The 24,588-nt window shown below is 39.4% G+C and overlaps 1 protein-coding gene across 1 annotated transcript in view; it reads left to right on the top strand.

Moving 5' to 3' along the window:
• LOC135218331 (3'-5' RNA helicase YTHDC2-like) overlaps positions 1–24,588 on the top strand; it is a 789,914-nt gene that overhangs the window by 679,181 nt on the left and 86,145 nt on the right. Inside the window, 1 exon segment of the mRNA XM_064254560.1 lies at positions 11,354–11,535. Coding sequence (XP_064110630.1) covers positions 11,354–11,535 — 182 coding nt within the window.

The following is a 24,588-nucleotide window of genomic DNA, read 5'->3' as shown; positions in this document are numbered from 1 at the left end:
TCCTGTAGATAGTACCCAAGCTGGGCCAAAAAGAGGTGTGGAAATAAAAGTCGGGTGGGATTTCACTGGGCGACACAGGCCCTTGCCCAGAAATAGATTTTTCCTTCGTCAAAATCCCTTTTCTGGGCTCAGCCTGTGTCGCTCCGTGAAATAGTGCCAGAGAATTGGCTCCACCAGCTTGGAAAAATGTAGATAGTCAATAATTACAGGTGAATTAAAACTCAAGTAGAGTTAAATACTATAATGTAAGTAATAATAGATCACAATAAACAACAAAATACGAGTGTTCTAGTTTCAATGATCCTTAAAACTAACTTATCTACACAGTGGGGTTAAATAACCCACAGAGATCCAAATAACACACACTAGTAACAAACCATCACAGTGGAAATTAGACCCAGATACAATTATATATATACAATACAAATGATACATATATACAGAAAGTGCTATCCAAGGTAAATTATGAACCCGGTAACGACCGAGCTACGGCAAGAATGCTAGTGAGGCAGGTAGGAGAGAGAGGAATGTAAGAGAGATATAGGCTATATAACTACTTATTATTATTAATTATGCAATGTCAGGGGAAACTGTGTTTCTGGCTGCCACTGCTGGAAAAAACGCGTGTGGTGTGAGCGATGCTATCGAAAGGAATGTAAACAAAGGCACTAGTCGTAGTAGTGGTGGGTAGCGGGGCCTTGCATCGGCTCCTCTATAGACGAGGGATATTGAGGAAGGGAGAACCTAAATGGCAAGGGACCTCTGGTAGTGGTTTCCACTCGCCCCTGATACCATACCAACATCTTTGTTAAAGGTGAGCGAGCCAGTCTATTCTGGCCTTACTATTTTAGTTTTTCTCTGGTAATTATAGCAATATTTTACCTTAGAAATATCCACTAAAGGAAGTATTTCACGGAGCGACACAGGCTGAGCCCAGAAAGAGCTAAATACCTTATGAACTTACATAACATAAATCCAATTTTTCACCCACCAATAGAATTGTCACCACCATGGATGTTAAGGATATCTGCGGGGTCGGGGTTTGATTTTGAGTGACGGTGTTTAAACTTGCACAGGTGTTACCTCTAGTTTGACTAAAGATGTACACAAAATTTCAGGTGAATTAGATAAAATCTTTTTTAACAAATATTTTTCTTTAAAACGTAGCATTTTTTATTTGTTTTTTAAAGTATATCTCCTTCCTTATTTATCATTCAATTTAAAGAAAAAAGTAATAGCAGAAAGTTTAATACCTATCAAATAAAACTGCAAACTCAGAAATCTAGTATGTAATGTAATATGTGCTATTTAAAAAAAAATATTTTTTACAATTCAATAAAAAAATACCCTAAAATTATGTATTAGATATTGGTAAAAAAAATTTTGAGAGAAAAAAGAAAAATAAATTTGCCGATGTGTTTTCTCACTATCTTTATTCCAATTGCTTTTTAGATTATTAAAATCCATTCATAAATAAGAGAGTTTTTAGAATTTGAATGTAGAAAATGTATGTTTTGAGAAAAACACAGTTAAAGTTTGTTAACCATTTAATTTGCTTTTAGAAGCATATAAAGTTTCTTGGAAAAGCCTACATGGCATCTGTTTCCTTCTTTTTTATAAGAGATATTATTCCCTCTAAAAAAAAAACAGTTATCACTTAAAGAAAATAGTTTATATTATTTTTGGGGGGTTATCGTAGAACGCCACTCTACTCTTGTGCTGCCAAGTTATTAGAAGGCTAATGAGTCCCTCCTTCATATCCTCCTTTTGATGTTCTTTGCTTCTTTTGCTTTCTTGAATGCATAGCAGACATTCGTTTCCCAGTCTTCTCTTTTATCTGAAGGCCTTTCAGGCTTTCTCCTGTCGTTTTTCTCATAATAGGCAGCAATAAACTTGGTGCAAAGCCGATATTATGTTCCATTGCAGCAACATGTTTTGATATATAAATGAAGCTGGTGTTTCATCGATATGTTTTGTTTTCACACTTTCATTAGCTTGCACTTTGGTATAGTGAAAAACAGGTGGCACCTCACACTTACACTTTAGTTTCAAGTCAACATCAAAACTGTTTTTATAAATTTCAAGTGTTATGTTGCTGTCAGACTGCCCGCAATACGTCGAACTAAAAGCGTCTTTTAGAGCTCTCAAGGGTAATGAAACTATTTCTCCATCATTGCTTACACTCAGAACGTCTTCTTTTTCAGTCATACAACTTCTCAATAAAAAACTCCTTAGGTTGGCTCCTGATAAAACACCGACATCACCTGCTACGTCAGGGACAGCAATTACATCTTGAAAATGCTCATTCTCTTCCTCCTCCCCCTCCTCATCATCAGATAACTTCAAAACAAAGTCGTCGGTGCTATCATCATCATCATCTTTATATATTTGTGCAAGGGAATAATAGATTTCCCTCGGAGCTTCGTAAGAGGAAGTATTTGGCATCTCTTCAGCACACATGGTTTGTGGCGACATGTGAGAAGCTACATTAGCTCTCTATACTTTTAGTTTCAAGATAAGTTTTGATATTATGAGAGCTTGCTTCCCTTCGTTGACTAAACTTCTATTTTGGCATGTTAGTAGTATATATAATACACAATTGATGTCTAAAAGTCTGAGGAAGTGTTGCAATTGATTGAAAATAACAAATACACAATTGCATAAAAAAAATACAAGAATTCTCTCTCGAGACAAGTGGCTCACGTTATTCAGTCATGGGAAGAGTTGCCATCTCTATCAGGAAAACATATTGTACGGCATACAAAACAAAATGCAATGAAAATAAACACTCAAATACTTAAAGAATGAATGCAAAATGAAATAGTAAAACCACCCCTAACCAGACCTTTAATTCTCTACTTGGATGTGGCCTTTAAATTGGCCTTTAAACCATTTAAAAAGCTTTAAATCGTTATTATCTTACGTGTGGCAACAGCTGGGACCCAGATGTATGGGAATATGACGATAACTCATTTTCACGAATTTGAACCAATATCGCCAAAATTACAGGCCGCCGATACCCTTAAAACGAATAAAGATATGTACCTCCCTGTCTTACCTGCTTAAAAAGCAAATGACAAGGACAGAAATGTACTTCAAGCAGGATCATCTCCTGCAGCTGACTGCTTTCAAAATTATAATCCAGTAACAGAAGTTAATAGTACTAGCTCTTTCCCAAAAAGAGCTACATACCCAGTGAACTTACATAACATGAACTTGGTATTGACCAAGTTTCCAACCATGTTCCCCATTTGTTGCATCATATTGGATGGGAATGCTTCCTGGTCGAAGGAGGGGGGCTCTGCCCTCTCCTTGAATACCTTAGGTATCGCACCTTTAGAGGTGGATGCCACAGGATCCGAGGAGGAAGAGTGGGTTCTCTCCTTGGAAGACTTGGTCTTCGAGCCCTTGGAAAGAGACCCATGTTTGGGTTTGTCCGCTCCAGGGTGGTGAGCTGGAGCTTTATAGACTTGGCTGGTGTTTGATTTTCTGGGAAGGGGCTTTGGCAGCAATTTAGAGTCACGCTTGCCCTTGACTTTAGGGATCACCGAGAGGGATTTCGATCTAGTTGATGGAAATCCCCTGGAGAATCCCTAGAAGGAAGTAGAAGAGGAAAGAGAAGAAGGTCTAGATGTGCCCAAGGGGAGGCCTTGAGCACCTACAAGGCTTGCCTCATTAACATCCTTACCGTTGCCCATGCCCTCCACTGTCATGGGCTCGACGTCCAGATCGAGTGCCGCGACCTCCTCTGCAACCTCCTGCGCCGAAGCCTCCTCTTGAGTGTTGGGCCACTGCGTCTTGAATAGATGCTATTATGGGAGCTGCTACTTCGGGGTCCACGAAGCCTGTACTCTTCCCCCCGGGGAAGATCAAAGTGGCCATCTCTTGAGAGAGGATGTATGGCCTCACCTTGCCTACATTCCGCCCGAAGCCGCCCACCCATACCGCTGGAGAGTCACTTACATCAGAGGAGACTCGTTCCACGAGATCGTAGCAGGTGAAACAGTTCTCGTGATGCCACACTACTGAACCTTCTAGTTGGACTGCGCAGGTGGTGTGGGTCCGGCAGACGTCGTGCCCACAGGGATCCTGAAGGACGGCGTTGCAGCTGGTCTCCATACAATGGGTGGCCTGTAAATGGAATGATACATGAGTACCATTGTTAACCATCCGGACAATGTCCATGGTTGATATGCCATAACACCGGAGTGTTCCGGTGTTGTAGAATTGTTCCCGACTTGGCCGTCTCTTGCCATGCACCATGCTGGGGAATCCGGTAGAACTAGTAGCAAGTAGTTATTTGTGTTTCCGGTGACACCAGAGAATAGAAAACTACTGAAGCGGGATAGCTACTATTGTCATACACCGGAGAGGAGTAGTCCAAGCAGGTACCAGATGTTGAGTTGGGAGAGATCAGGTGAGTGGTGAGGCGGCGGAGCTCGGTGACTCCGCCATAAAACTTAAACTAAAAGGGAAGGGTAGCTTCCGGAGAAGCACATTGGCTTCAAGCAAAACTAAGAATATAAACAGCGAAGATTATAAGGTGGTAAATGAAATAATGTAAGCCCGTCGTAGGCCAGAGCCTCCGCATAGTCATCACCCTCAAGGAATCTGGCTATGCCGGAATCCTATTTCCGTCAGAGCGGAAGGGAGGGAGTGACTGAGGGTGAGGGTATGGCCCAGAGAGCCGAGGAAAGCCGAGCTCACCCGAGCCTGGTGGCCAGCCGAGGCTGGGTAGAGCCAAGCTCCTCCCCTACTCTGGGATGAGACTGGCTGAGTAGCACCACCCGCACACCATGGGTCCCCGTGGGGGCCTCCCTCCACCCCCGAGAGTGAACTCGGATCGGTTGTCAGCGACAACGTGAGCGAGATATCAACCCACCTGGGTGGGAGATGTGGGGGGGGGGGGGGAGAAGGGAGAATAGCGGTAGCGTGGTGGCTACTACGTGATCGCCTGGACTCCTCACGGTTGGGTGCGGGCACCCACGAGGTGAAGAAGGCCAGGCGAAAGGAAGGCTTATAGGCCAACCGAAGCTGACTCACAGCAATGAGATAAAATAAAATGAAATATACAGTATACACGGGGGAGAAAGGAAATAAAATGAGATGAAGAGAAAGAGGAACATCCTGGAGGGACTAGGTATGACCAACCGGTAAGGGTGGTCAAGACCTGGCAACTCCGAGCAGCTGGCCTTGTGTCGTGACAAATAAACGTAGGACAGGCAGCCAGGGTAGGCTAGGACTAAAAGAAGGACTAGCATAGTTGTCTCATAAAGTCTAACAAAGTAACCTAACCAAAAGGAACATGCATGCGTGAAAACTGTATCGGTAGTGTTCCGAAAGGCTACGTAACGGGAACACGTGCTCGGTAGAATCCCCCGTGTAAGGACATGATCGTCAAAAAAGCATCACCAATAAAAGTAAAAACATAATAACATAACAATACTGCTATAGTAATTCGAGCTCACTAGGTATGGGAGACCACATGAGACACGAAAGGAGGAGACAAAGGAGCACGCTGCAATGGCGGCTCGGGGCCGAAGCCGCGTGGGACGTCGACTCATAAAAACCTAAATAATTCGGTTAAAAAAAGCCAAAGGCAGTCCCTAAATAGTGTCAACTATAATAGCGGTACTTAACTTGGATGCAGAAGCAGATTGACTATTCATGGTGAAATAAAATTCCTAAAAGCGAGAAACACAACACAGCAAAAGAAAACGCGTGTGCAGCGTAGTAGTCCTATCAAAGGAATGACGTCAGAGGCTCTAGCTTCACGGTAGCAGGTAGTGAGCCATAGGTCGGCTCCTCTCTTTTTGAGGTTTTTTGATGTAGGAGAGGCTAATTGGAAAAGGACCCGTGATAGTGGTTTCACTCGCCCCAGAAACCATACAGACACCTTTTAATAAAGGTGAGCGAGCCAGAATATTCTGGCATTTCCAATTTAGCGGTTCTCTGGTATTATAACAATATTTTACCTTAGAAATACATAGTGCTAAAGGAACCTATTTCACTGGGCGACACGGGCCCTTCGCCCAGAAATAGATTTTTCCTACGTCAAAATCCCTTTTCTCACTCACCAATAGAATTGTCACCACCATGGATGTTAAAACGAATAAAGATATGTACCTCCCTGTCTTACTTGCTTAAAAAGCAAATGACAATTACAGAAATGTACCACCAACATGCTTTGGAGCACATTAGAAGAAAAGGAGACAAATTCATGGTATAGTACACAGACGGCTCCAAAAATAATGTTGGAGTAGGAGCATCTGCATATTCGAAAAATATGTTAACCAAAAGAGGCCTACCTTTAATATCATCAATATTTACTGCCGAAGTCATGGCTATACAAATGGTTCTTGATATGATATCTGAGGAAAAAGCAAGTGTCTATTATTTTCAGTGACTCACGTAGTGCTATAGATGCTATAAGTATAAATCTGTAAACCAAATAGTTCAAGAAATACAAATAACAATTCATCCACTCCTCCAATCAAGATTACCTTTAGAAATATGTTGGATTCCAGCACATGTGGGAATAAAAGGAAATGAAAATGCAGACTCAGCAGCCAAATTAGCCTGCACTATCCCTCCAACAATTACACATGCTCCAGTGTTGTCAGACTGGATAACATCTGTCAAACCATTGATATATACCAAGATATGAAAAGAGAATGGGCCTTAGTGCCAACCACAAATAAACTTAAAAATATATAAACTGAAGTGTATGCATGGAGGACGTCCTCACAAAAAGAAAGATCAAAAGAGGTAATCTTAACAAGGCTCCGTATAGGACACACCAGATTCTCGCATGGTCACTTGATGTCAACACCACATGCCGACCAAATAAAGTGTAATATATGTCAAACACCCATAACAGTGCAGCGTTCACTTGTTGAATGCCCAAATTGGACCCAACAAAGATCAATTTATCTACGGAATTCAAAAATGAAAAGTATTCTTGCTGAAAGCAAAGATTTTTAAATTAACAACATCATAAATTTTTTAAATAAGAGTTTTTTTTAAATAAAGTCTAAATATTTTTTCTTTTGATTTATTTATTTTTATTTTATTTTTTTATTATTTTCTTTTATTTTATTTTTTTCCTTTTCCTGTTTCTCAGGATTAATCCTTGAGAACCAGCCCAAGAAGAGTCTACTTAAGACTCAGAGGTCTGGAAAAACTAAGCCCTATTAATAATAATAATAATAGAAGAAGTACGTATTACGTTTGGAGAACCAAATATACTTAAAATTCCTTGAGGAGGAAACCTGAAGGAATTACTCAGCCTAATCTGTGGTGGATCAAATTGGCATCATCTGTCTTTGGGTCAGGCTCATCTTCCATTACCGCCACTAACAGATGATGGTAGATTGGTTACTGGTCCTAGGGAAAAGGCTGAGCTGCTTCATTGAGCCTTTGAAGCTAAGCACTCAGTTGAGAATGTCCTGTCTAACTGATACTTGTCATTCTGAACTTATTCTCACATTATTTGCATTTTGCTCCATGATGTCAAGAAATTTCTGGCAAATCTTGATAGCTGGTATGAAGATCCTGATAGTTTCTTCAATTTGTTTTTTTTTATAAGTTTCTTGTGTTGTCTCTCAACATTAGTAGATTCTGTAGATTTTTATGTGAAAATAGTATCTTTGTGGATAAGTGCAAACTTAGTAATGCAGTGCCTGTTCCAATGAGTGGCATATCTGCAGACTGCAGTAACTACAGGCACCAATCCTTATTCTCCCTGTACTCTCCAAAGTTGCGAAAAAACTTATTTTTAAGCCACTATATGATTCTAGAGGATTGTTAGCTGATACTCAGTATGCATATAGGAGGCAGTTAGGTACCTGTGATGCTCTTTTAGACTTGACATGCCATTTTAAACAGCAGTGAGTTGCTGTGGATGGGATCCTTTGTGAACAGAGACCTATTCAATTCAGTTCAATATTTTGTCTGGAGTTCCACAGGCTAGTGTTCTTGGACCACTTATTTTTAGTGTATACAAGTAATAGTGGTTGTTGGTCTGGAAAACAAGATTGTTCAGTATGCCGGTGATGCAACACTTGTGGGTGTAGTAGTATCCACTTGAGAGAAATTAAGCTGTCCTTCACCCTCAGTTGGGACATGGACTGGATCGAGGACTGGTGTAGTTGGTGGGGTATGAGGCTGCATTCCAGTAAAACAAAAACTATTGATTAACAGATCTTGTACCGATTTTCCACTTCATCCTCTCCTTCAGGTGTATGGAACTTTGCTGAATAAGCCTGAAGCTTTAACTATTCTAGGTGTAACTTTTAACTCATAGCTTACTCTTAAGAAACCTAATGAAAGTTTCCCCAAATGCCACTCAAAAGTTATGTATTGTTCGTAAGGCCTTATATATTTATATATGAAGGTGATAAAATCAGTGCAACCTATTTTAAGACATTTGTGCTTCCTTTAGTAGAATACTGTTCTCCAGTGTGGATGTCTGCTTCTGCCAAAGATTTATCTTTTTTTTAGATAAAATGGTTTGTGCATAGGTTTCTGATTCCTGATAGTAGCAGTTATGACTTGTTTGTCACTTTTTCATAAGTTGTAATTCAACAGAGATATTTCACATTTGCAATTGATCCCTGATCCCCTTTACCTGCCTTTCACATTTACAATCGTTATGCAGGCGCGCAAGCGCAAATTTCTTTCTTGCCGCACTAAAAAGTATCTGTGACACATCTCGGAAATTATTTCGTCATTTTGACATAATTTTTGTACCATTTTAAATTAGCCGTTATATGGAGTATTATATATGAAAATGTGCGCATTATTATGTAGAATACAACAAAAAAATACTCATGATTGTAGCTTTTATCAGTTTTGAGATATTTTCATATAAATAACGATGTGCCAAAATTTCAACCTTCGGTCAACTTTGACTCTACCGAAATGGTCGAAAAACGCAATTGTAAGCTAAAACTCTTATATTCTAGTAATATTCAATCATTTACCTTCATTTTGCAACAAATTGGAAGTCTCTAGCACAATATTTCGATTTATGGTGAATTTATGAAAAAACTTTTTCCTTACGTCCGTGCGGTAACTCTCCCGAAAAAAATCATACATGCAATTGTGGTAATGTTTGCACCATTTTAAAATTAGCCGTTACATAAAGTTTTATTTATTGAAATGTGCGCAATTTCATGCACAATACAAATAAAAACAACCCATGGTTGTAGCTTTTATCAGTTTTGAAATATTTTCATATAAAAAATGATAAGTGACAAATTTTCAACTTTCGGTCAACTTTGACTCTACCGAAATGGTCGAAAAACGCAATCGTAAGCTAAAACTCTTATATTTTAGTAATATTCAATCATTTACCTTCATTTTGCAACAAATTTTCTTTACGTCCGCGCAGTAACTCTTCCGAAAAAATCATACTTGCGATTGTGGTAATGTTTGCACCATTTTAAATTAGCCGTTACATAAAGTTTTATATATGAAAATGTGCGCAATTTCATATAGAATACAACTAAAAATAATTGAAGGTTGTAGCTTTTCTCATTTTTGAAATATTTGCATATAAATCACGATAAATAGAAAAAAAACCACGTTCGGTCAAATTGACTCTACCGAAATGGTCGAAAAACACAGTTGTAAGCTAAAACTCTTACAGTCTAGTAATATTCAGTCATTTATCTTCATCTTGAAACAAATTCGAAGTCTCTAGCACAATATTTAGATTTATGGTGAATTAAAAAAAAAAACTTTCCTTCCCTGCGCGCACGGATTCTCCGCCACAAATCTCCTAAATGCGTACGTCGCATTCTCAGAATATTTGCTCCATTTCATATTAGGCATTTCATAGAGTTTTATATATGGAAATGTGCGCAATTTCATGTAGAATAAAACAAAAAATATTTGAAGGTTGTAGCTTTCGTAATTTCCGAAAAAATTGCATATAAAAAATATATTTATAAAAAAATTCGACATTCGGTCAACTTTAACTCGTCAGATATGGTCGAAAACTGCAATTGTAAGCTAATACTCTTACAGTACAGTAATATTCAATAATTTTTCTTCGTTTTGAAAGAAATTGTAAGTCTCTAGGACAATATTTAGATTTATAGTGAATTTTTGAAAAAAATATTTGTTTACGTCCACGCGTTACGAATTCATGCATTATTTTGTGATAATACTTTCTCTGTGTTGCTTTTATCGTTTTACAAGGTGTTATATACCAAAATAATCACAATTTAGTGTACATTACAACGAAAAAACATTAACTCGTTACCTTTAACCGTTTTGCGCATAGCGCGATTTGAATACAATTATATATGAAATTTTGTTTTTGCGCTATCATATATTGTATTATTTATATATGATCATTATAATTTTTTTCATTTCTGATGGTTGGATACTAAACTTCAGCCAATGACAAAAAAAGGAGCCAAAAATGAACTCTTAATCTTGAAAACTAAGCGTGCTGTGATTTTTTGAAAAAAATATTTTTTCCACTTCCACTCTCACTCCGAGACCTCCTCGGCACACGGAAGACGATTTTTAATATACCCCTTCGGCGTTTAAGGGTTAAGTGTCATGGCCTTTCACCATTAGCAAAATTCACTTGTATTACTACCCCTCCTGTTTGCAGCCAATTAACAGTTTACAGATGCATACTTGAACAGTTGGAAGTCAGACCTTTTCTTTGTCTGAGTCGAGGGCTTGTCTAAAGACTGCTCCACTGTGATTTGTGCTACTGTAGTAGTAGTTTTGTATATGAAATTTTTTGTTTATTGAAGATTACATTTGTGCCTACTTACTCTCCTATAGCAACCACTTAGGGCCTGGTGTAAAAGAGGTTTTTCATTCTCAATCCATGCAATTTTGGACTTTTTACACCTGTCAAGGACCTGTCTGAGTCATAGGTTCTTGACAGTGGAATAAGTACTTTATCTCTTTATTTCATATCAGAAGCAGATTCTATACCTCTCAATTAGTAGTCCGGGGGCCTAACATCTTGATTTCTTCCCATCAAAACTGATGTTTGAACCCCATAAGTAATGAAGTTTTTATTTCACAAAAATTCCTTCCCCTCCCCACATTCTCACTGTCCAGGAGTGACACCACTTAAGAATTAGTGGATTAGTAATATAGAAACATCTGTCAACCAAGCACTATACTCACCTACCTGAGTAATTCTTCTTTGGGAGAATTTTTATTGAACTTTGTCTGTTAACAGATGACAAATAAATGAGTACTTTAAGTAATATGTTTGTATTAAAAAAATTAATTTTGTTACAAATTATATTTTTGATGTAAGTGTATCGTATGTTTGTTTGCGGAAGGCATTCACCATCAGTGTCCCAAATTATAGGAAACTTCAACAATAAAGCAAGTAATGGCAGTAACAACAGTGCTGAAGGAGGAAGCAATACAACAAAATCAAGATACTTCATTATTAAAGCAGCAATGTATAAGCAATTAGAAGCTTCTTATCAAACTGGATTATGGGCCTTTACTCACAATACTGAAAGAAAGATATTGCAAGCCACTCAGGTAAGAACATAAAAAGATTTTTGTGTTTTTGTGTCAGTTATATGAAAATTGGCCTTTTCTGGGATTGACCTGTGTCGCCCAGTGAAATTTACCTATAGCACTCATTTCTAGGTATAAATAAATGCTAAATATACCAGAGAAAAAAAAGCCATATGGAATGCCAGAGTTATTACCTCTGGATCGATCACCCTCAAAGGGTGTCGGTATAGCATCAGGGGCGAGTGGAAGCCACTATCACTGATACTTTGCCAATTAGGGGGAAACACCAGCGACTACCAACCCTTATCACGGTGGACAGGTCTTATTCACTCGATATTTAAATGGTGAAACAAGAATACAATTACAACTCCAAGCATACCATTCAAAAGATTGAAGTTTCGTCAACATAATTTGATATATGAAAGCCCCATACGAACTAAAATAAGCATGTGACGCTCTTCGTAAAATATGTTTTCAAGGCAGTTTTGAAATCCAATATGGCGGTTACCGTGTGGATGTACAGGTTCTGATCAGTGACGACAATCATCTTTCCCAGCCTTCCCAGCACTCATTTGAACAATGTTAGTGTATATATGTAACGTTTATTGATCTTACTCAAGATTGCAGTTGTAATCAGCACAATAAAACAACATTTTGTTGCCTATATTACTGAAAGTATGAAACTTTTTATTTCCGGGGTCATGGTTTGAACTGAATTCATTTTTACCTTGTAATCGGTGGTTTTTATCCTTACTGCCATCACAACTGAAACTCCACAGTGCTTATTTGATTGTTATTATACACATTTTGGTCTCAATTCACTCCACATTGCCCTTTAAACAAGTTGCTGTTCCTGGTTCCCAAGAGCGCGTACCACAAACACAGTTACGAACAGCAGACGACGAAACTGCAAAGTTTTATTCCCTAAATTGTTTACTTTACTCGTTATTTAGTTCAACTTTGTTATTTAAAAATTTTAATTAAACTCATGTATATTATGCCTTTTTTGCAACCAAATTACCCCGAAAAATTACAGATAACCGAGGAACGACTACAGATAAGTGAATTATATATTTTTTTTGCTTTTTTGTGTTTGCTAGCACTTTTCATTGATTTCAGTCTATATTAGTATTTTGAATTTCTTTAATAACCGTATGCCAGAAATAAATGTAACCTTTAGAGTTTATGAGCACATTAGTGGCAAAGATGATTTGCCACTAATGTGGCAAATCATCTTTGCCACATTAGTGGAGGCTTCACACATATGCCGATTCATTATTATAAACTGTTTCCATGAATTCTAGTTGTCATAGTAATGCAATAATGATAAAATTGCTTTAATATTTATGTATATATACAGTGTTCCCCCGTATTCGCGTTCTCCGGATTCGCGGACTTACACATTCGCGGATTTTTCTTTGGAACCTATCTAGAAATTATTTGCGGACGGACTCGCCTATTCGCGGAATTTTCCGACGAAAATAATCCCTAATTAGTGTATTTTGATGTTTATTTACATGACTAAATACATTTTTATGATACAAAAATGATTTACTAATTTTCAAATATTAATTTTGATTAATACTGTATTAGTAAGTTTAATAAATTTAAATATCACATAATAAAAATAATAATTCTCTCTCTCTCTCTCTCTCTCTCTCTCTCTCTTCTCTCCTCTCTCTCTCTCGTCTCTCTCTCTCTCTCTCTCTCTCTCTACTACAAAGATGTATGTTTTTTTTGTATGATAAATAAATGATTTACTATTTTCAAATATTAATATTAATTTATACAGCAATAATATCAATTCATTAAAGAAAATACCATAGTGAATTAGTAAGATTTTAGCTTATAAATTTAAAAAATTATGGAAGAATGAAGGAAATCCCAGTCAGATTCTTTCTAAAAAAAACTCAGATATACGTATCAAGTGACCGGAGGGGGAAGGAGCTGATTTGTTGCTGTCATCAAGTGGGCATGAAATTTTCTCTCTCTCTCTCTATCTCTCTCTCTCTCTCTCTCTCTCTCTCTTTTTTTTTTTTTTTTTTTTTTTACTGAGATGAGAGATTTTTATGGTACATATATGCGTAATATGTTTATTAATATTTTCAAATAATAATAATAATAATAATAATAACTGTAATTACAAAAATCATATGTGAAAGTATTTTACAAATACTACGATAATCTCTCTCTCTCTCTCTCTCTCTCTCTCTCTCTCTCTCTCTCTCTCTCTCTCTCTCTCTCTCTCTCTCTTAAAGCGATGTATGTTTTTTGGATGATGATTTACTAATTTTCAAATATCAATATTAATGTAAACAGCAATAATATAAATTCATTAAAGAAAATACTAAAGTGAATTAGCAAGATTTTAGTTTATAAATAAAAAGAATTATGTAACCCCGTGTCTTGTTACGTAGCCAGCTTTGTTGGCTGGGTTCCAACTGTCAAATCCAGTGTTGCCATCTACGGATCATTGAGATTCTCTCTCTCTTTCTCTTTTGCTGATATATATGAGATAATTTCTATGGTACATGTGTATGTTTATTAATATTTTCGCATAATAATAATAATAATATAACTAATCTCAAAATTCACATGTGATAGTATTTTAAAGAAGTACAACAATCTATCCATTTCACTCTTTTAAATAAGGACAACCCTCTCTCTCTCTCTCTTCTCTCCTTTCTCTCTCTCTTCCTCTCGTCTCTCTCTCTCTCTCGTCCCTCTCCCTCCCCCTCTCTCTACTCTCTCTCTCCTCCAACACGAGATACTAGCATGCGCTAGTGGTAACTCTCGCCCTCTGTTTGGTCTGGAAGTGTATGTATAAGTATATCTTTAAGGACATTATTACATTTTATGGTAAAATAATAATATACAGTACTAGTTTACAAATAATATTACGTTTAATGAGATTAAACAGTAAAATAACAATTAACATTCTCTCTCACTCTCTCTCGCTCTCTCTCCTCTCTCATCTCTCTCTCTCTCTCTCTCTCTCTCTCTCTCTCTCTCTGCTATTGGCTGTTTATATATATCTAATGGTAAAATGTTTAAGATTACTTTAAAATGATATTAATAATACTAATTCAATGGTATATTTGATGTAGGATAATACTTTAAGTAGACATTTGGTATTTGTGATTTCACATTCCATTGTTCCCTTGTAAAAAGAAAATGGATGTCTCAAATAGTAATAGTATGAAAGAAAACGTGCATGACCGAATACTTATGGGGGGACTGAATTATTTTCACATACGTAACTAAGTCATTCAGTACGTACATAGTATGTATTTATGTATAAACATAAAATGTAAGATTTACTTTAAAATAGTATTAATAATATTTCAAAGATTAATATGAACCATAATAGGATATTTTATGTATATTTGATGAAGGATAGTCTTTAAGGGATACTTTGGTGTTTGCATGTCCAGGATAGTTTATGAGCATTTTTAGAGGGGGGTTCCAAACATTCGCGGATTCTAACTATTCGCGGGGGGGTCTGGTACGCATCCCCCGCGAATACGGGGACCACTGTACTCCAATACATAGCCTAATTTCACCAATTTCAACATTTTGTGTGTAGTCTTATACCCAGTTTGGAGGGTCAGCACATACTGAATGGCAACAGAGAGAGAGAGAGAGAAAGGAAGGCAAAGGAACGAAGAAGGAAAGGGGTGGCGGTGGAGGGGGGGAGAGGTAGGTGGAGCTTTTTACGCGTGTTCGTATCCATTTCTGCATAATGGAGTTTTTGTCTCTTGGTACAAGGACAAGTGTCGTTATTCTTTACGATTAGTGATTCACGATACCCTTATAAATTACGGCATTGGGTGTAATGCACTATAGCAAAATCTCGTTCTGATATGAGTGTTCGTTACAGAAATAGGTATTGCCCAAAAACGTGCTTGCACTGTCTCTGAAACCCATAGTAGGTATGCTGCTTAGTTGTCAATCAAGTTTTTTGTAATCAAGTATTTTTTACAAGCTAGCTATTGAATAAATCTGTATTTTTTCTCAATCAAAACATATGCCCCTCAATGCTAACTTTCCTCTTTTAACGACTTTCTGGTCATTGCAAATTCGGCCCCATAATTTCTTATGGTGCGAAAACAGAGGCCCAGGGACCGAAAACGATTGCGTCACACTACTGCGATAATCCGGCAGTAAAACATCTTCGTATATCCAAAAAGTAAGTAAATAATAAAGATATATATGCGCATTACGATTATACCAATTACATGAAGAGCTGATAATCTGCATGAATAACTGGTAAACTGTTCAGCAAGAAAGTTGAGTAAAGCAGTTATTTACAATAGGTACGAAAGTCAAGATGTCGTGACGTCATAATACAGGACTTAAAAGAACGTTGTAATTCCAAAAAATAATTACTTAAATTTGAGTCAGAATCGAGTTACTTTTTCAATAACAAATATTTTCAAATTAATCATCATAAATATGTAAAATATTGATGTTTTACTATTTATTTAAAAAATTATCGAAGTGCACGCTTCGTCGTCTTCTACCAAAACAGTTGTTTACTAACAAACAAGCCGGTGAGGGACAGTTTTCCGATTGTTGTGATGAAAGTGCCCCAGCGTCTGTGGGTACAAGTGGTGTGCGGATTTATCACAGGAAATGGTTAGTTTATTGACACAAGCGAGTCCGTAAACATCGAGATGGCGTCAATCTTCTAAATATTTCGAGTTGTAAGTAAAAATGTTGAACGCGTTTTGGTGAGATTTCCACTGCTGTGGACACACTTTTCACTACCCTCTGTTTAAATCCTAAAATTTGGTCTTAATTTCTAACTTTGGAGAAAATACTTACTTCGAAAGGAGAGTAGAGGTCTTTAGCTCAGTTTCTCACCAACAACAAGTCGCGACTGATGCCCATCTCCAATGTCAGGACGCGTTATAATGTACTTATTTTGAGATTGTTCACGTTGATCGTACATGGTCCACTCCTGTACCCTGCGGTTTTTTACCCTAGGTCTCTCATCTCACAAAATCCCCCTCCAGAGAGGTGCTATTACAGCGGCTATCTTCCGCTCGTCACTGCTACCTCTGCCAAGAACCCTCATTCCTTCTTAGCACTCGTAACGTTGACACGTTTGTTTTTTGCTTGCTAATTTTCGTGAATTTTCATTTAAGTTGAGTATATTTTTTGTTGACTTTGAACGCTATTGGGCAACTATGCATCAAATATGGTGTTGTTTATAATGAAGCGTTGCTTGGGAGCTGAGTGTATCGATTCTCGAGTCGGCCATTTAAATGCATTGTTGACCGCATACTTGGTCTTCTCAACTTTTTATTGCGGTATATAATTTTTGTTACCCTTTTTTGCACATCACAGTATACGTTACTGTTGTCGTGAAATTTTACCATTTTGCTCCTGTTAGGTTCCGATAGGTTGGTGTATCACGGTTTGAACCATTACATTTATTAGCCTCTTAGGGGGTTTCCCTCTTTTATCATCAGTCCTTCAGGAGCGATTTGGTTCCCTCACGAGAGTGCAATGATAATTTTCTTTCCTACAACATGTGCGAGTATTGTGTTTGAGGCGACCTAGGCTAGCCTAGCGAAACGCCATTTTTGTTTTGGGAGGTAAAGGAAATTCTCATTCATTCTCGGTGCTCATGCATGTTGTGTAGGTGGTATTATTTATTTTATTATATTATAATATTACAGGCAGTCCCCGGGTTATGACGGGGTTCCGTTCTTAAGACGCGTCGTAACCCGAAAATCGTCGTAAGCCGGAACGACGTTCTTGAAAACATGTCCACAGGGAAAATTTCACTAATTTGCAATTTTTCTTAGGGCCGTATCTCTAAAATTATCACTAATTTACTTTTTTCATGTGCAATACTGTGTATTCACACATTACTGTATATTTTCATTAAAATACAAGAGAGAGAGAGATTACATAAAACCATTAAATTCGTTGACCATTGTGTGGCATTGTTAAGCTCCGAGTGCTACTGGAGTTATGAGATAGGGAAATTGATACAGAAAAAGACGAAGGGAAGAATTTTCTTTTGAAATTAGTTATCGTATTATTACTACTTCTATTATTATTATTATTATTATTATTATTATTATTATTATTATTTGAAAATATAATAAACACGTGCATCTACCATAAAAATTCTCTCTCATCTCAGTAAGAAAAAGGAATTATCCTTACAAGTGAAATGGAAAGGTCATTTTCATCTCTTTAAAATACGACCATTATGAATTTTGTAATTAAAGTTTTATTATTATTATTATTATTATTATTATTATTATTATTATTATTATTATTATTATTAAATAACTGAAATTATCAATAAACATTTTACATACTAGTACCATAAACAATTCTTTCATCTCGGTAAAAGAGAGAGAGAGAGAGAGAGAGTGTTTATCTCTCTCTGTTCTCTCAAAAAATACTTATAACGCTTTCAGCGAATGAGAGGGAGGGAGTTACCACTATGACACATTATTATCTTGTGTGGCAAAAAGAGAGAGAGAGAGAGAGAGTTAACCTTAATTAAAAGTGACATGGATAGATTAGTACGTATTGTATTTCTTTAAAATACTATCACATATGAATTTTGTAATTATACAGTTATTATTATTATTATTATTATTATTATTATTTGAAAGTATTAAAAACAAATAGTACAAGTACATAAAAAATCTTGAGTCTCAGTAAATGAGAGAGAGAGAGAGAGAGGGGGGGGGGGGGAAAATCTCATGAACACGTGATTGCAACACTGCAGCTCTTCCCCCTCATGGCTGTCACAGAACTTGATATATCTGACAGTTTTAGTACCTGGATCTCGAGAAAAGGTTACTGGAAGTTACTTGAAGAAGACTGGGATTTCCTTCATTCTTCCATAATTTTTTAAATATAAGTTAAAATCTTACTAATTCACTATGGTATTTCCTTTAATGAATTGATATTATTGCTGTATAAATTAATATTAATATTTGAAAATAGTAAATCATTTATTTATCATACAAAAAAACATACATCTTTGTAGTAGTAGAGAGAGAGAGAGAGAGAATGATTATTTTTATTAAGTGATATCATTTCAACTTATTAAACTTACTAATCAAAATTAATATTTGAAAATTAGTAAATCATTTTTGTATTATAAAAATGTATTTAGTCATGAAAATAAACATCAAAATACACTAAATAGTGATTATTTTCGTCGGAAAATACAAAGAGAGAGAGAGAGAGAGAGAAACTATGGTTTTTATATCCAAGGCTAAGTAGAGTATAAATGGATTCTTTAAGTGAAATAATGTTTCAATGATATTTTGCTGTTTTGTATTAAAGGATATGTATACTGTTTGAGAATGCGTTCCTTATCCTTGACTATGGTTACCATACAGTTTAATAGCGTAAATTAATTTATGCGCCCTCCGCTCAGAAACTAGTTCTGCGTATGAGGTATCGTTAAAAGGCATAAAAAACCGTCGTAACCTTGGAATTTGCGTTGTAATCTAACCAGAAACTTAGTTTTGTTAATTATATATACTGGAAACAAGCAGTGATTTTTTCATTATTTGCGCTTTTGGACTGTTATAAACTGCGCATCCCAAGGTAGTGTATTCATTCGCTCGGAAACTAGTTCCGCATATGAGGCGTCACTAAAAAAATTTAAAAAATATGACATAAAAAGTGTTGAAAATCATCATAACCTCAAAATTTTTGTTGTAATCTAACCAAAAACTTATTTTTATTAATATACTGTGCTAAACTATAAAGGACTCTTATCATAGTATGCGTTTTTTAAAAGCGTCGAAAGCGTCAGCGTTGTAACCTCGGAACAAGCGTCATAACCCAGGGCGGATTTTTCAATGAATATTTAAGAAAAAGCGTCGTAACCTCGGAACGTCGTAAGCCGGACCCGTCGTAACCCAGGGACCGCCTGTATATTGCTAATTGTATTTTGATGAGGTTTGGAAGTCCTACACAAATATTTACCTATCCTTGGGCGACATATTTACCTATCCTAGCCTACCCGACCAAATCTAGGCTAGGTTTTGGAAGGTAGGCTAGGTGGTTGAGAGTACTTCTCGCTACCCTAGTTGGTACTAGTCCTGGCTAACCTGACCAGACTAACATTTTAGTTTTGGAGGGTGATCCTTTACTAGAGAGTTCCTCTCTTTTTACGTAATGTAGGTGCTAGGCCTAACTTACCTGACCAGGTCGATATATTCGATTTTGGAGGGTTAGGTTAGGCTCTAGAGTGTCCTCTTTTGTGATGAACTAGTAGGCGCCAATCCTAGGCTACCTGACCAGATCAGGGTATCCGATTTTGGAGGGTTAAGCTAGGCTCGTAGATGGGCTTGCCTTTATTCGTCGGTACTTCCAATAATTCCTTATCAATACATTTTGTTAAGTATAGCCTTAGCTGTTACCTCCTTTAGGGTGTCAGTTGGCCTGCCGTCTTCTGCCCCTTTAGTTGTAGGCTATTCATGGCTTCTCGGAGGGTGGTAATCACCTGACCGGTTGCTGTTGCCAGGCGATTACTAGTTTACCTTTCTCCTCTGGGCTCTTCCTTCCGTTCCGGACTCGTTACGGCGGTGCTTCGTTAGCTCACTGACCTAGTAACCCTACCGGGGAACAGAAGCTGGAGCGTCAAGCACTGTTCCGGGGGATTAGTCGGAGGAGGTTAAGGATTAGAAGATTATGTAGTCTCTGTTGGTATTTCTCCGGGCCTGTGTTATTCAGGCGAGGTGTTGTCTACCATCACACTTACCAGGATGTTATACGCCGGAGTTCTTAGTACCAGCTGTTCCCGCCCCTCTGTTTTCCATATTTCTCTGGTGTTACCGCTGCTTCCCCACTCCGGTGGGGGTGGAACTAGGCTTAGAGAATGCGTTTCCAATTGACTTGGAGTTGCTACTCTACTCCGGTGCGATCAGACTCAAGCTTAGGTTTTACCTTGTTTCCCTGTTCTGCTCGTATCAGGCCAACTCCGCCGGTCATAGCTATTGCGATAACGAGATTATGGATTCCAGAGCAGGCAGAGACATTCAGAGCTTTAATGTTGAGAAAAATTTTATTTAATAGTTGAGATTTACCTTTAGCTGGTGTTGATAGAACTAGTCTAAGTGTATTTTGACGGTACTCATGTATCAATTCCAACTTATAGATGGTACACTGTCTGTTCAGCCGTTCTCCAGCAACCATGTGAGCATGAGGTCTGCCGATCTCATGCCAGCTGTGCGGTGCAGGTTGACGACATCATAGTCTGGCATCCTGACGGCTGCGAAGTGTGTTATGCTTTAGTGGAGAACTTGACTAATGAGTCGGTAGGTACCATCTTCACCTCAGTAATGTTTTGATTTTAGGTCATAGTTCCGCCACTGGAGGATCTAATTTTGTCCTCTCTTACAGACCCCTCTGGCACTCAAGGCCTCCTCACTGGCAAACCTTAAGGTCTGGGTGGGGGGTTATGGGAGGAATGTTGCTGCTGGATGCCCCTGCGTACTGTCGGAGGAGATGTGTTCTCTCCTTTATCCTAACGCAAGGACATCGGCAGCAGTAGCTAGGGAAGTGGCGGCCCCTATCATTGAGAGGATCTGTTTAGAGACCCAGATCCCCCCGGAAGACCAAGAAGGCTTGTGCGAGGAGGTGACGGAGGAAATAGCAGCCATCAGTCTGCATCGCGAGCCAATGACAGTTGACTCACAGGAAGAAGATAGGGAGGTAAGTGAGGCAGGTGGTTTTCTATTGCTTTTAGTCCAACTACTTCTTCCTCTTCCTTTCAGGGCTTCTCGAAGTCCATGATCCTTGGGGATAGGTCTGGTTCTGTGATTCCCAAGGTGAAAACCCTGAAAAAGAAGTCCCTGCCAAAGGCTGCCAGACCAGCTAAACCTTCTCCGGCGGACTCCACCAGGTCGTCATTGGCCCCCAAGCCCTTGGCTTCCTCGGCAAAAGCTACTCCCCCACCTAAGGGGTCGAGAGCTAAGGGTTCTAAAGCCAGACCAACGGATGTCCGGCTTCGACCCTGATGCCTTCACTAATCTTCTCATGGAGAAGATGGGCAGTATTGTGGACTCGAGGTTCCAATTGATGTCCTCTCAGCTCGCCTCGGGTTTAGAGACATCGGGGCAGTCCATCCTGTCTCTGGCTCAGAGACTACAGACTCAGGAGAGCTTGCTGGCCGGACTTATTCAGTCCGGAGGCACACACAGCAGTCCTTTATTGTGCCAGATGCATCTAAGCTCCCACCATTCGAGGACAACAACCCATGGTGGTTGGCGCTGCATGCTCCCTTTTCGGATGGCATGCTGACAATTGAAGGCTGGGGAACCCGTCCCGTTGAAGATTACGAGTTCTTCCAAGCAGACCTCCAATTTCCCTTCCCAGGCTACGCTCGGTTAGCCGAGGAAGCGTTTGTCAGGGTAGACAGGGTCCCAAAGGAGACTGTGATCCATCCTAGGGATCAGGCAAAGTCGGCATGGGTTCGCACCCTTTCAGAATGGGATTGTGTCAACACCAAGTTGACGCCACACAAAGGTAAACCATGTTTGTGGTGGGGGATAACATCCCGACCCCTTACACATCTAAGATCGCGGAGTTAACTCTGCAGGCCGGAATGGAGGAGAAGCCAATGCCTCAACTTCGAGAGACAGAGCCTACCTCTCTGCTCTTTCCCGGAGATTTGGAGTGCTGGGTGGGCGCTTCGGAAACGTTCACAGTGGGCAAACTCGATCTGAACTGTGCTTCCACACAGTTTAGTGAATGATTACCCAGAATTCTGGATGCCATGGTAAAGGCAGAGTTTGAGACAAAATATAGACTGAGTAGGTCGATCAACTCGGTTACTACTTCAGAGTTGACGGCCTCTGTCTGCGCTGAGGAACCTCTATTCCGGGTCCTAACAAAGTCGCTGCTGCAGACTTTCCAGTGTGACTTATATGACTTTGTGGTTGCTAGGCAGAATTGCAGGAAGCATGTCCTTGCCTATGTTTCCATAAGATATGAGCCTAATAAGCTTATTAAGGCATCGATCTGGGGATCCAACCTCTTTCCTGATGACGTGGTTAACAGCGTCATCAGTGAGGCGGCTAGGGCTAACCAGAACCTTTGTGTCCGCTGGGGCCTTCCCTTCAAAAGGAAGTTTGAGACCTCCGGACCGCAAGCCAAGAGTAGGAAGAGGGTCAGGAAGTATCGGCCTTTCCAGACCTCTCACAGACGGTGGTGCAGGCAGTTCCTGTCTCCCAGCTTGGTCAACCTTCGACCTCTAAGGCACGACCACAACAACAATTTGTACTGCTACAGAGTCAACCAACTCAACAGTCCTCGAGTTCGGCTACTTTCGTGATGTCCCCGGCCTTCAACGCTTCGTTTGAAGCGCAAGGGGCGTTTCAAAGCTATAACAGGCACGCAAGGGGTAGCAGAGCAAGAGGAGCTTACCGGCACAGAGCTGGTTCCAGAGCTCTCTCCAGAGGCAGAGGAAGTAAGACCTCACCCAATCAATGAACCTCTCCGGGTAGGCGGGAGGCTGTACCTCTTCCGGGACCATTGGACCTTCAGTACGTAGGCCCACAGTATCGTATCAAAAGGTCTGGGGTGGAGATGGATAAAAGGGCCTCCTCCACCAGTCAGATTCCACCAAATTCCAACGACAGACCTTCTAAACTATGCCAAAGACCTTCTTCAAAAGAAGGCAATAAAGAAAGTCAGACGCCTGAAATTTCAAGGACGTTTGTTCACCTTGCCAAAGAAGGACACGGACAAACGAAGAGTGATTCTGGACTTGTCCCGTCTCAACTCATACATTCAATGCGACAAGTTCCACATGTTAACCGTCTCGCAGGTGCGGACCTTACTTCCCCGTGGGGTCGTCACCACCTCTATCAATCTTACAGACGCTGATTATCACGTCCCGATAGCGAGAAACTTTTCTCCCTACCTAGGCTTCAAATTAGGAAGACAGGCTTACTCGTTCAGAGTCATGCCATTTGGGCTCAATATAGCGCCCAGAATATTCACCAAACTAGGAGAGACAGTAGTTCAGGAACTAAGAGCTCAGGGGGTTACTCTAGTAGCTTACCTAGATGACTGGCTCATTTGGGCACCCAACGACAAGGAATGTCGCAGGGCAACAGCCAAAGTAATAAAATTTCTAGAGTATCTGGGATTCCAGATAAACAAGAAAAAGTCCTGTCTCATTCCGGCGTCTCGCTTTCAATGGTTAGGAATTCAATGGGATCTAACCGCACACAAACTATCTCTTCCGCCAACCAAGTGCAAAGAGATAGCAAAAGCTACAAGACAATTTCTGAAGAACAGACGGGCTTCTCGTCGTACCCAAGAAAGAGTCTTAGGTTCACTTAAGTTTGCTTCAATAACAGATGTTCTGTTGAAAGCCAGACTGAAGGACATCAATCGGGTATGGCGGAGGAGAGTCAACCGCAGACTCAGAGACAAAATCTCCTTGATTCCGCTGATACTAAGGAAAAGACTTCGTCCATGGACGACAGTCAAGAGTCTTTCCAAGTCGGCACCGCTCCAATTTCCCCCGCCGTCTCTAGTAGTCCACACGGACTCCTCTCTGAGCGGAGGGGGGCTATTCTCAGTACAAGAAGGTTCAAGGAACATGGTCGACAGTCGCCAGTTTCATGTCAACATCCTAGAAGCAATGGCCATTTTCCTGACCCTGAAACGACTAGCTCCGGCCAGGAATATTCATATCAGACTAGTCTTGGACAGTGCAGTGATAGTTCACTGCCTAAACAGAGGAGACTCCAAGTCAAGCCACATAAATCACGTGATGATAGCAATCTTCTCGTTGGCAATGAAACATCATTGGCACCTGTCAGCTACTCACCTGGCAGGAGTACGGAATGTCATTGCGGATTCACTGTCCAGGACAAATCCATTGGAATTGGAGTGGTCCTTGGACGCAAATTCATTCAATTGGATTTGCCTACAAATACCGGGCCTTCAGGTAGACCTGTTCGCCACGGAGTCCAACCACAAACTTCCATGTTATGTGGCCCAATTTGGATCCTCTGGCTCACGCCACAGATGCGATGTCCATAGACTGGAACAATTGGCAGAAGA

The sequence above is a fragment of the Macrobrachium nipponense genome, chromosome 9 (genome assembly GCF_015104395.2).
Source record: "Macrobrachium nipponense isolate FS-2020 chromosome 9, ASM1510439v2, whole genome shotgun sequence".
NCBI lineage: Eukaryota > Metazoa > Arthropoda > Malacostraca > Decapoda > Palaemonidae > Macrobrachium > Macrobrachium nipponense.
This window is presented reverse-complemented; position numbering and strand designations above follow the sequence as displayed.